This window comes from Endocarpon pusillum, assembly GCF_000464535.1.
Source record: "Endocarpon pusillum Z07020 unplaced genomic scaffold scaffold1403, whole genome shotgun sequence".
NCBI lineage: Eukaryota > Fungi > Ascomycota > Eurotiomycetes > Verrucariales > Verrucariaceae > Endocarpon > Endocarpon pusillum.
Genome location: NW_006916008.1, coordinates 37,321 through 50,146, shown reverse-complemented (window position 1 = coordinate 50,146; position 12,826 = coordinate 37,321). Strand labels below are relative to the sequence as shown.

Here is a 12,826-nt window from a genome sequence, read left to right as displayed (position 1 = left end):
CGCACTGTTTGCGTCCACTTCACTACACTGTAACCTAGTTTGGGTAATGATATATTATGTGACATGTTGCGTACCCGTTTGTTCAACATTTTCACGGTCTATTCCATTGATACTAGCTTGTAAACAGAGCCTTTAGTGATTGTTCAATACAACGGGAGCAAGCAGCAGTCAGCCAACATCATGCAAAGACATGATATTAGGAGATCAACTCTCAAAATCCGAATCTGTTCCTCATTTCTGAGCACATGTGACACTAGCAGAAGCAATTATGGAGTGACTGAATTCATTACCCGCTTCCCAAGTAACCCGCAATCGCAATCGCCGCAGCTAAACCGAGAAGGAAAGAAGTTGGTACCAACTGACCATCACTAAAGAGTATAAGGCGACTAAGGTAAAGCCACATGATAAGGAAGAAAAAGCAAAAGTGTACATGAACAGAAAGCAGTCTCCCCGCTTTCTGCGCCTCAAAAACAAAGTCAGCTGCCATGACTATGCACAGTTCCAAGTGTTCCTTTGCACACCAAGATTCGCCTCTTTCTCGCTTTCCATGCATGTCAGCATCTTGAATCCCATGAAGTTTGATGAGAATTGGACGTTGAACTGTCACAGAAAGCAGAGAGAAGAGCCGAGTGTGGCGCTTTGATGCCGACTCGGAGCCCAGAGCCAGGAGCTGCAGAATCTTCAGGACCCTTCCAAGGATGTGTTTATCGCAGTGAGAAGCCCTTTCTCTTGCCCTTCTCCTCAATCGGCCTGCCACTCTCAATCCGTGCTTTCTTTTCTTCGAGCTCCAATCGTTGTCTCTCCAACTGATCTTTCATCTCGCGATGGCGCGCAAAGAGCTCTTCCTCACTTTGCTGCAACTTGCTTTCCTTCTCCTGCACTTTCTGCTGGAAGACCATCTTCATCTCGGTCTCCATCTTCGCAAGTTTCTGCTCATGCAAAGTACGCTCCTCTTCTTGCTTGACAGCTGGGTTAACCTCCTTGAATACGCTAGGGTCTTGATTGACACCCATTTGAATGAGCTTGTCAGATCGGTAGTTCTCGTAAAGCGCATTGTTGGTATGTTCCTTGAGCTCTTCCATGTGAGTTCGAATGAGCATCTGTCGCAGCTTGACGAAGTCGCAATGCTCCTCGTTATCCACTTCGATGATACCCCAAGGATAACGTCGTCCTCGAACCTTGCGTCCTTCGGGGTTGGTGACTTCGTAGTTTGCACCTACAACCGCGAATGGCACTTTGGACATGATTTCTTGGTTCTCAGCAATGGTCTCTTCGTCATCCAGCTCATAGCGTGGCCCCTCGAAGATCTGGATGGAGTGGTGCTCTATGTCCGTGAGAATCTAGCAGAAGTCAGTTTTGGCACAACGATCGAGGAGCAGCGAAAGTCACACTTACTCTCTGCTTGAAATTAATAATTTCCTCGTCAGTCATGGTGTCAGCCTTGGCGATAACAGGAATCAGATTGACTTTGGTGTGGAGCCGGCGCATTACTTCGATATCCAGAGGCTTCAGAGAGTGTCCAGTAGGCTGGATGAAGTAGACACAAGCGTGGACACGGTTGTCGATAATATTCATACGATTGACCTTGTTCTCGGCTTCGAGGTAAGCGTCGAACCTCTGCTCAATGTTTTCCACAATGGGCCTCCATGAATCGTCGTTGTTGACAAAGTCTCCAAAACCTGGTGTATCCACGACTGTCAAACGAAGTCTGACCCCGTTCTCTTCAATATCGGCACTTATCGACTGGATAGAAACAGTCTTTGGGATTATTTCGAGGCTGGGTCCTTTGCGTTCCTTAGGAGGGTAGAGAGAGGTATTGAATAGGGTGTTGACCAGTGTAGATTTTCCAAGGCCAGACTCTCCTACACCAGCAATCAATTGACACATACTCATGGAGGAATTGCACATGAAAGAGGGTGCTACATACCGACTACCATGACATTGAAGTTGAATCCTTTGCGCACGCTCTTGCGATGCCATTGGTTGGGCAGGTTGGCAAAACCGACATAACCAGTCAACTTCCGACGAACCACATTCTTCATATCGTTCGCAGCTTGAGCGGCAGCCTTTGGGTCTTTGGAGCTGACTGTCTGCGAGGCACCTTGAGTCATCGGGTTTCCTCGTTCGGAGTATGGAGATGTTGCTTTGCCATTCGGGATGTTGGGCGCCGGTGAAGCACGCGCTGAAGCTTGGGCTCCATTAGCAATGGCAGCTGAATTATCAACAGCGTCAGTAAGATTGAAACTGCCACCATGCTTGAGAGAAGGTAAGGCAGGGGTTGTGAGATCCTCTTTGGCTGATGAGTAGCTAGAATTGCGGTGTAGCTCAGGCTTTGTCACCACGACCGCTGTTGTAACCATTTTTTCTATCTTAAATGTGCCCGAGCTTGCGGTGATTGTCTGAACAGCTGATCGCAGCGACCTACACTGTATGTGCACGAGGAAATAGCAGGAGTTGAAGGTGATGTTTACGAGACTTGGTTTCAGGCTTACCCATGTCAACCGATCTGCGTAAACAGGGAAGGTATGATTGTGGTCAGTCTATCCGCCTGATCCTCCTAACACTCTCTGTCAGTACTGTAGCCGAGAAAACGAGGGTGGACAGATGGAGATGGCCGCACCGTACGGCGCAATAGAGGTCGATGGAAATTTCTTGGGGAACATACTTTTTAGGAACGGCTTTTTTTCGTTCTTTCTTCACGATAAGTGACAGAAAGAGTACTGCTTGCGCTTTTCTCAAGGTGACCACAGGGCGGGAAGAAAAGTGTGTAATAGATATGATGCCCAAGCGCAGTGTTGGCGACAAGTTCTTTGCTGTTCCTGCAAGATGAAATGTCAGGAAAGGGGTGTTAGTCGAGACAGGGGACTAGACAGGAGATTAGCGGCAGTGATTGGTCTACTGTTTCTCTCCCGCAGATTGACTGTGGGAGACGGAGCGGCTGCACTATCTTCCGTCAAACCCCTTGATCCCTACACTGCAGGTCTTCGTATTCCTGCTTCTCGTGTTGCGTAGTATTAGTAATTTTCCGACTGATCTTGAAACAGGGTACAGAGAATATAAGCTTTGAGTAGAGTGACCCTTTCTCTCGGCTTTCATGGTGTTGCTGCATGAGCAATTTTTACTGTGTATCTACAGTCTCTAATAGATCTCTAAAGCTAGGCCTGTTATCCTTACTCTTACAGTTGAGATGCTGCTGTACAGAACGCCCTGAACGCTAGATGCCGATGATAGTATCCATCCACCTTCCCAGATCGGACTTCAAGAGAATCACCCTTAGACGATTGGACCCTCTGAAGGCTGCAGACCCTCCATCTGCTTGAGCAGATATTGATACAAGACCAACATCGTGCCACTTTGGACACTTGTCCAGACGAATCGCGGACCTACACCGCGAAAGCATCCAGTCAACCCCTCTGTCTTGTATATAAGTCTCAGGCCTGTGAAAACCGAGGAGGTGTCCAGTACTGGTGCTTCAGTTGGCACAGATCGTGGTCCGGAATGTAGCAGCCGGGTCTGTCCCTTCTTGACAGCTTGAGCAGCCTTCACCGTCTTCTCGAAATGAGCCGCTTGGCTGGTCTTGCTGGGATCTTCGCTAGTGATTTGCGTCTGCGTCCTGGTCTTGACAACATCCAGCGGGCATGTGATGACACCAGCCATGCCACCTGCAGACGTGGCAGTAAGTATCTCCAAAGCAATCCCAATATCACGGCCTCCCACCCAGTCGCGCGCAAGCCTTTGTTCCTGCTCATAGAACGCAAATTGAAGCGCCGAGAATGGAACGTCACGGAATATCGTGGCTTTGTAGCCAGAGTAAAGTGCACCAAATCCTTCGATCCGTGCTATGGTTTTGGCAGCATCCCACGTCGTTCGATAGTTGTAGCCAGAATTGAAGTAGGGGTTATTGTATCGGCCTTGAAGCTGTAGGCGAGTCTTGAGCACTTCAGACGGCACATACACAAACGACGCTGCAAAATCAGCGACCAGACCTTAGCACTGTTAGCATCGAGATGCAGCAAATGGTGATTGAGCGCGTACCTCCAGTGAGATACGAGATCGAAGGGTTGATCCCACGATCAAGCATGTGTCTCTTGCAATATTCATAGGTCCCAAAAAAGATGACGGTGCCCGGAAATGATCCCAACATAGCAGCTGTGACTCCTCCATACAATCCGCGCCGTAGGCCTTCCTGCCTGAAGATCTTGAGGTAAGACCCTGACATCGAGGTGTACTTGGGAGGAAAATGAGGATCGCCTTGTTGCCTTGTTTTGACGGTGTCCAAAGAATGCATCAACAGATCACCACTTGTGCCTCCAATCCCTCCAGCAAGCATTGACTGTCAACAGTGTCAGCATGGCCGAAGCAGAGCGTCGACCCTGCCTGACCTACGTGGAGATATGGTGGACGTTCCAGCTCGAAGTCCTCGTCCGTCTCCGCCTTCTCCATTGTGCGCATTCTCTTGATCCTCCTGGCAATTGGCGCATCTGTGCGGTCGTCACTAATCGCATCGTGCTCACTGCCATCAGCCTCTTGCGACACGGGTATCAGATGTGATGATGGGTCTGAGGCGAATAGATTGGACAACCGCGAGGTCAGGCTCATCGCAGGGTGCGCTACACCCCAGAATATTTGTGGTTGTCGTCTTCAGGGATATGTTAGAGGAATTGCCCTGAGAGGAAAGACATATTGACGCCTTCTTGGCTGGCTGGTTGGATGCACCGCAGCACTAAATTTCGTGAATGGAAATTACAGTACCGGGGCTCGGGCTCTCGGAATACAGATTGAGTACAACAGCCAATCGGCGTCATGATAGCGTTACCCCATCTCCAACTACGGTAGACTTTCTGTATTATATCAATGGTGTTGTCCGTTGCCAGGAGTGCTGATACTTTCCATTAAACGCGTGGAACATTATGTAGTTGCTCAATAGTACATCTGTGTGTCGCGTGGTTTTGTACAAGAGCAACCTAAAGCATCATCTCCAGCGGGTTTTCAACAACCTTTTTCAACTCCTTGATCCACTCGCCTCCCACCGCGCCATCCACCACCTTGTGGTCAAAGCTGGCCGTCACCACGATTTGGTCGTCCCATTCTACCGAAGGACCCTCTTCTGTTTCTAACGGAACTGCAACTTTGCGAGTTGTCCCAACAGCCAGAATTCCAGCCTGCGGCGGGTTGATCACGGCCGTAAACCGCTCAACCGCCGCGTTCATCCCCATATTGCTGATAGTAAATGTGCCCCCTTGATATTCTTCAGGCTTAAGTTTGCCATCTCTTGCTCGTTTTCCGAGATCTCTTACTTGGGACGAGATAGAAGACAGTCCAATTGAATCAGCGTTCTTCACAATCGGTGTCATCAAACCAATAGGGGTAGCAACTGCTACGCTCACATCGACCGTGTTGTGCTGACGGATCACCGTCTGACCGTTCTCTTCTCTCCAGCTAGAGTTGACGGTGGGGACCTTTTTACATGCAACCGCGCATGCCTTTATGAAAAAATCGTTGACCGATAGCTTGTATCTGCCGTCAGCAGAAGCGTTCAGTGCTTCTCTCAGCTTCAACAGCTTAGAAACTGAAATTGTAGAAGAGACAAAGTAGTGTGGATTCTCGTTCATAGATTGCTTCAGGCGGTTCGCAATCGTCTTTCTCATCGAGCTGGCAGGTATGTCTTCGTAGCTAGGGCCCGCCGCAGCAGGACTAGATGGAGCAGCCCCGCCCGACGGCTTGTACTTCTCGACATCGGCTCTGGTGATGCGACCACCTGGACCGGTGCCTTTGATGGATCCAAGTGGGACTCCCTTCTCCAAGGCTAATGCTTTTGCCGAAGGACTGGCGTTTGGTTCGCGGTCAAGACTAGTCTGTAATCTGCCTCCAGTGGGCTCGGAGTCTTGAGTTTGAGATGCTGGCTCTTCCTTTGCAGGAGGAGGTGCTGTCGAAGCCCCAGAAGCTGGAGGTTCAGATGACTGAGAAGCTTCCTCCTTTGGCGCTTCTTTTGGAGCTTCTTTCTCCCCACCCGCATCATCGAGAGTGAATGACTCAAAGCTAGAGATTTCTGTACCTTCTTCGACCATGACAGCAATTGGCTATAAAGCGCGGGCATTAGAAACACGTCAACAGTATCTAGGAGGAAGCCATACGTTTCCGACGGCAACATCTTTCTCTCCACTCTCCTTTAAGATCTTGGCGAGTATACCCTCCTCTTGGAACTCGAAATCCATTTGTGCTTTATCTGTCTCAATCTCGACCAGGACATCTCCTGGAGCTAGAGTGTCGCCGACTTTCTTCTGCCAGGCTCCAATGTTTCCGGCAGTCATGGTGGGTGACAAGGCCGGCATGCTGATGACCGTGTGAGGTGGGAATGCTGTAAAGACATGTTACGAAAGGATCTCCAGGTCCGTTCATGGGTAAGACATACACTTGGAGGCATAATATCGGGAAAGGGCGGAGAGGGCGGGGAGTGTCTGGCGGCTGCGATGTGGTGTCAGAATGAAGACGGACGGCTTCAAGATTTTCCCAAGGACTCACAAGGCAACATCTCGAAGTGTATATGCCGGGCGACCTATTCTCGAGCTGGCAGCACCTTTCAACAACACCCGTGTCGGACAACGGGTGACCAGAGTCGGAGCAGACATCGTGCCCCAATTGTAGTTTGCAACAACAGTTCAAGCCCACCAAAAAATATCAGAGGACGCCAAAAGGAATGACCGTAGTGAACATGAGTTTTGGAAGCCCACAATAAGTTCAAGGTTGCACCTTGTGTATGGGCGATGTTGAGAGATCCTTTTTTTCGGAGAAGGATGTTGAGGTATGAGCGGACCGGAGGGAGCCAAAGCCACCCCCAAGCCCAACTGACCGACAGCTTTCAATCTCTCCGGGGGTTCGGACCCTCCGGACCCTGGGGACGCCCTTCTCTGCACTCTATGCTCTTACGGATTGACGTAGAATATCTATTCTGGGCCCAACGAGCAATTCAGGAGCCACTGAGTGGTGTCAAGTAAGGTTTAAGTACCTCATAATTGCGATCACAAATGCGCAGAGTGTGGGAGGAAGTATTTGCATTCGTTTATCTGAGGCTGCCACTCAATGTCTGAAGGCGACGGAGATCGTCCGAACGAGCTGAATCCTGATCAAAATGCGCCGGATGGACTTTCAGGGGATGATGCTGGAGAGGCAGAAGAGCCTCCTGCAAGGTTGGAAGCCGACAAGCCCAATCTGTCTGCAGAATCGGGATGGACAGAAATAACGATGCCAGATAGTCACCCTCAAAAGCCTGAGGTTGACGACCATCCTACAGCCAAATCCCCTCAGCGGTTAACTACAGCTCCAGATCCTTTTCTCTCATTAAATGGTGAGAGTGAGGTTGCGAACGAGCCAGACAGATCTACAGAAGGGCCTGCAAAGACGCAGATACCAGCACCATCACCTTCTATACGAGTGTCCAAAGATCTTCCACTTACACCCCCTGAGCATGACCTCCCGGAGCAGAGAGCATCTCCAACGCCGACTGCCCTTGAACCCCGACCACGCGCAAAGTCTACGTCGACTTCGACCTCTGTCTCTGCCCCCATTAGCTCCACAGTCTTCGTGGTCACGGCTTTGGAAACAATTGGCAGCTCCAAGGAAGCAAGGAAGAGCAAGGACTTACAAGAGGCAGTCCAGGCTGCTCTGGCGAACATCAAGGATGAAAACCAAGGCGTCGATCCAGAAACCATCTTTCGGCCGCTCCAGCTGGCTTCGAAGACCTTCAGTATACCCCTAGAGGTGACCGCGCTGGACTGCATCGGAAAGCTCATAAGTTATTCCTATTTTGCTTTTCCCTCGGCGGAGGCTAGTAGTGCTCAGGACGCAGAGAACGCCTTGCAGCAGCCACCGTTGATTGAGCGAGCTATCGAGACCATCTGCGACTGCTTCGAGAATGAAGCCACACCAATCGAGATTCAGCAACAGATTGTCAAATCTTTATTGGCTGCTGTTTTAAACGATAAAATCGTTGTCCATGGGGCCGGTTTGCTTAAAGCTGTTCGGCAGATATACAATATCTTTATCTACTCCAAATCAAGTCAAAACCAGCAAGTAGCACAAGGCTCCCTCACGCAAATGGTAGCTACAGTTTTTGACCGCGTGCGTGTGCGGCTGGATCTTAAAGAGGCTCGGCAGCGTCGAAGTCCCCATTCGAGAAGTGATGAAGATCTGTCTGCGGGTGCGTCGATCGCTGGAGACCATGAGCAGTCCGGTGGTGATGGAGAAGAGGGTCAAAAAGATTTCCACAGCGAGGCTGTGTCGAACATTACCGCGCCAAAAGAGAAGCAGGAGAAAATGACACTGCAGAGCTTCGAGAACACTAAGAACTTGGACGATGCCGTCGTCGCCGAGAATGCCCCTACCATGGTCACACGAGCCCGAAAAGACCGCAAACTTCCTCGTTCTACCTCTAGCGTCCTGTCCAGGCCTGGCCAACACGACGAGCAGGAAGATATTGATGCCTCTGCGGAAGATGAAGAGGACGATATCTACATTAAAGATGCATTTCTTGTCTTCAGGTCATTGTGCAAATTGAGCCAGAAAATCCTGACTCATGAGCAACAACAGGATCTGAAGTCACAGAACATGAGATCGAAATTGCTCTCCCTACATCTCATTCACCATCTCCTCAACAACCATATATCCGTCTTCATCTCCCCACTGTCTTCGATCAGAAGCGGGAGCGACGGGGAGACCAATCCTTTTATGCAAGTAGCTAAACCTCATCTATGTCTAAGTCTATCACGCAATGCATCAAGCTCGGTGGCTCGAGTTTATGAAGTCTGCTGTGAAATCTTCTGGTTGTGTTTAAAGCATTTGCGTGTCATGCTCAAAAAGGAATTGGAGGTTTTCCTCAAAGAGGTTTACCTCTCGGTACTGGAAAAGAAGAGTGCACCAGTTTTCCAGAAGCAGCATTTCATGGATGTTCTGGAGAGGTTATCGGCAGATCCACGAGCCCTTGTGGAGATATACCTCAACTACGATTGCGATCGAGCAGCGCTGGATAACATGTATCAGGGAATAATCGAACATCTCGCTAGGATCTGCAGTTCTCCCATCAATGTGACCCCGGTGCAGCAAGTGCAATATCAGGAACAACACATTCGCATGCCGAGTGCTGGATCGGAGTGGCATCAGAAAGGGGCTCTGCTTCCTGGCCTCTCCACTGCCAGTATTGCTGTTGCCAATCCTCCACCAGCAGCGCTACCGAGCGAGTACATCTTGAAACAGCAATCCCTAGAATGTCTGATCGAAATACTGCATTCTTTAGACAATTGGTCAAAGCAGAGTCTTACCGATGGAGCTGGGGCAGGCCGGTATCCGGGTTCTCGGGGATCATATGAGGATTCGAGGGAGTCCCTGGACAACGGTACCGGTGCTGCTGCTCACAGGAGCCTCCACACCGGTCGCCGAAGATGACCCATCACAAATAGAAAAGGTCAAACAGCGCAAGACTGCTTTGAACGAGGGCATTCGCCAATTCAACTTCAAGCCCAAGCGCGGCATCAAGACCCTGCTTGCAGAAGGATTTATCAAAAGTGACTCAGCAGAGGATATTGCTCGATTTCTCATCGGCAATGACCGATTGGACAAAGCTGTGCTTGGAGATTTTCTAGGGGAAGGCGATGAAAGAAATATTGCGATCATGCATGCATTCGTGGATGCCATGGACTTTGCGAGGAGACGCTTTGTTGATGCGTTGAGGCAGTTTTTGCAAAGCTTTCGCTTACCCGGCGAGGCGCAAAAGATCGACCGATTTATGTTAAAGTTTGCCGAGCGATACTTGACTGGCAACCCCAACGCGTTCGCGAACGCTGATACCGCCTATGTTCTTGCTTACTCGGTCATTATGCTCAATACCGACCAGCATAGCACCAAGCTCAAGGGCCGACGCATGACTGTTGATGACTTCATCAAGAACAACAGAGGTATCAATGATGGTCAAGATCTACCAGCAGAGTACCTGGCTGGCATATTTGATGAAATAGCACACAACGAGATTGTTCTGGCTTCTGAGCGGGAGCATGCAGCAGATTTGGGTATTCCAATATCAATGCCTACTGGTGGACTAGCCTCGAGGGCTGGCCAAGTTCTGGCCAGCGTTGGTCGAGACGTGCAGAAAGAAAAATATGCTCAAGCCTCGGAAGAAATGGCCAACAAGACCGAGCAGCTGTATCGTAGTCTTATCCGGGCGCAAAAGAGATCTGTGGTTCGAGAAGAGCTATCCAGATTCATACCCGCGTCGTCTGTTAAGCACGTCGGGCCAATGTTCAATGTTACCTGGATGTCATTCTTGTCCGGTATATCTGGACAGATTCAGGTTACGCAGAACATTGACATTATCAAACAGTGTATGGAGGGCCTCAAGCTCGCCATCAGAATCTCTTGTCGCTTTGACCTTGAAATACCTCGAGAAGCTTTCGTTACCGCACTGGCCAAATTTACCAATCTTGGCAACTTGAAGGAAATGATGGCTAAGAATCTAGAAGCATTGAAGGTCCTGCTGGAAATTGCCTTATCAGAGGGCGAACTTCTCAAGGGCTCCTGGAGAGAGATCTTGACCTGTGTCAGCATGCTTGACCGTCTTCAATTATTATCAGGCGGGGTGGACGAGGACGCATTACCGGATGTTACGCGAGCCAGGATACCACTTCCTTCGAATATCGGCGAGGCTGGGCGTTCGAGGAAGTCGATGCAGTCTGTCAGGCGACCCAGACCACGTTCAGCCAATTCCCACACCAGCTATCGATCCGAAGTAGCAATGGAGACTAGATCTACCGACATGGTCCGGGGGATCGATCGGATATTCACCAACACTGCGAAGCTGTCCAGTGAGGCCATTCTCGGCTTTGTCCGTGCCTTGAGCGACGTGAGCTGGCAAGAGATTCAGTCCTCTGGAGACAGTGATTCGCCGCGGACATATAGCCTTCAGAAATTGGTTGAGATCAGCTACTACAACATGACTCGGGTGAGGATAGAATGGACCAAGATATGGGAAGTGCTTGGTGAGCATTTCAACAAAGTCGGTTGCCACACCAACACTGCGGTGGTGTTCTTCGCTCTCGACTCGTTGCGGCAGCTATCGATGCGTTTCATGGAGATCGAAGAGCTACCCGGTTTCAAGTTTCAAAAAGACTTCCTTAAGCCCTTCGAACACGTCATGGCCAACAGCAACGTTGTGACTGTCAAAGATATGGTCTTGAGGTGTCTCATCCAGATGATTCAAGCACGAGGTGAGAACATACGATCGGGCTGGAAGACGATGTTCGGCGTGTTCACAGTGGCTGCGCGAGAGAAATACGAAGGCATAGTCACATTGGCGTTTGACTACACCAACCAGATCTACAACACTCGGTTTGGTGTTGTCATCACCCAAGGCGCTTTCGCAGACCTCATTGTTTGCTTGACTGAGTTCGCCAAAAACCTCAAATTCCAGAAGAAGTCGTTGCAAGCAATCGAGACGTTGAAATCCACCGTTCCCAAAATGCTACAGACGCCTGAATGTCCACTATCGCAACGGCACGATAGAGGCCGCAACCAGACGAGTAATGGCATCACGCCTGGCATCAAGCAGCCGACACCGCAGTCGGAGGAGGAGCAGTTTTGGTATCCAGTATTAATTGCATATCAAGATATCTTGATGACAGGAGAAGACCTCGAGGTCAGATCGCGAGCTCTGACATACCTGTTCGAAACTCTCATCAAGTATGGAGGAGACTTCCCCAGAGATTTCTGGGACGTTCTTTGGCGACAAGTCCTCTACCCAATCTTTGTTGTGCTCCAATCCAAGTCCGAGATGTCCAAGGCGCCTAACCACGAAGAGCTCTCTGTATGGCTATCTACGACCATGATCCAAGCTCTGCGGAACATGATCACCTTATTCACGCACTACTTTGACTCCCTAGAGCATATGCTCGACCGCTTCCTTGATCTCCTTACTCTGTGTATCTGCCAGGAGAACGACACCATTGCTCGAATCGGCAGTAATTGTCTGCAACAGCTCATCCTGCAGAACGTGACCAAGTTCCGACCGGATCACTGGGCGAGAATTGTCGGGGCATTTGTCGGCCTCTTCGACCGTACCACCGCCTACGAACTATTTTCCGCCAGTGCCACCATGTCTCATGCACGCACCCCCTCCATCGCAGATCCATCGCCCTCAAATGGCCTGGCTATCACAGAACCATCTTCACAGCCCGTGACGACTCCACCTACCAATGGAGCATCACCTCAGCTTTCATCCACCGAAGCCTCTCTTTCCTCCATCCCTGCTCACCCCACTCCACCCATCACTACCAACTCCACCATCCCACCCACTCCCACAGTCGCTCCAGAATTAGAAGACTACCGTCCCTCTCAAGTCGACACCCAAACACAAGCGCCCGTCGTCACCGTCGCCCGCCGCCGCTTCTTCAACCGCATAATCACCAATTGCGTCCTCCAACTCCTCATGATCGAGACCGTCGCCGAGCTCTTCTCCAACGACTCCGTTTACGCCTCCATCCCTTCCCCGGAGCTCCTCCGCGTCATGTCCCTCCTACGGAAATCCTACCACTTCGCCAAAAAATTCAATGCCGACAAAGAACTGAGGATGCAGCTCTGGCGTCAAGGGTTCATGAAGCAGCCACCTAACCTGCTGAAGCAGGAAAGTGGGTCTGCGAATACGTACGTGAGTATTCTCCTGAGGATGTATCATGATGAAGGGGAGGAGAAGAGGGAGAGTAGGCGGCAAACCGAGGACGCGCTCATCCCGTAAGTTTTGATCCAAACAAATCCCCCCTCCCCTCCCCTCTCCCCCACCCTACCT

General features: G+C 50.3%; 4 protein-coding genes across 4 annotated transcripts; 1 reads left to right on the top strand and 3 right to left on the bottom strand.

Annotated features, from left to right (window-relative positions):
• Positions 1 to 704: 704 nt before the first annotated feature.
• EPUS_03367 (Cell division control protein 3) lies at positions 705 to 2,360 on the bottom strand (the record flags this gene model as incomplete). The annotated part of the gene is made up of 3 exons (XM_007801925.1): positions 705 to 1,340; positions 1,396 to 1,862; positions 1,928 to 2,360. The coding sequence occupies 3 exons, from the start codon at positions 2,358 to 2,360 to the stop codon at positions 705 to 707; spliced, it is 1,536 nt and encodes a 511-aa protein (XP_007800116.1).
• A 913-nt stretch (positions 2,361 to 3,273) lies between these two features.
• On the bottom strand, positions 3,274 to 4,599 carry EPUS_03366 (uncharacterized protein; the record flags this gene model as incomplete). Its single annotated transcript, XM_007801924.1, has 3 exons — positions 3,274 to 3,986; positions 4,036 to 4,333; positions 4,387 to 4,599. 3 exons carry the CDS (start codon positions 4,597 to 4,599, stop codon positions 3,274 to 3,276), a joined length of 1,224 nt encoding a protein of 407 aa, XP_007800115.1.
• Positions 4,600 to 4,964: 365 nt separating this feature from the next.
• Positions 4,965 to 6,629, bottom strand: EPUS_03365 (Dihydrolipoyllysine-residue acetyltransferase; the record flags this gene model as incomplete). The annotated part of the gene is made up of 4 exons (XM_007801923.1): positions 4,965 to 6,080; positions 6,135 to 6,358; positions 6,413 to 6,465; positions 6,523 to 6,629. 4 exons carry the CDS (start codon positions 6,627 to 6,629, stop codon positions 4,965 to 4,967), a joined length of 1,500 nt encoding a protein of 499 aa, XP_007800114.1.
• Positions 6,630 to 7,080: 451 nt separating this feature from the next.
• Positions 7,081 to 12,775, top strand: EPUS_03364 (uncharacterized protein; the record flags this gene model as incomplete). Its single annotated transcript, XM_007801922.1, has 2 exons — positions 7,081 to 9,394; positions 9,453 to 12,775. The coding sequence occupies 2 exons, from the start codon at positions 7,081 to 7,083 to the stop codon at positions 12,773 to 12,775; spliced, it is 5,637 nt and encodes a 1,878-aa protein (XP_007800113.1).
• Between the last annotated feature and the right edge of the window lie 51 nt (positions 12,776 to 12,826).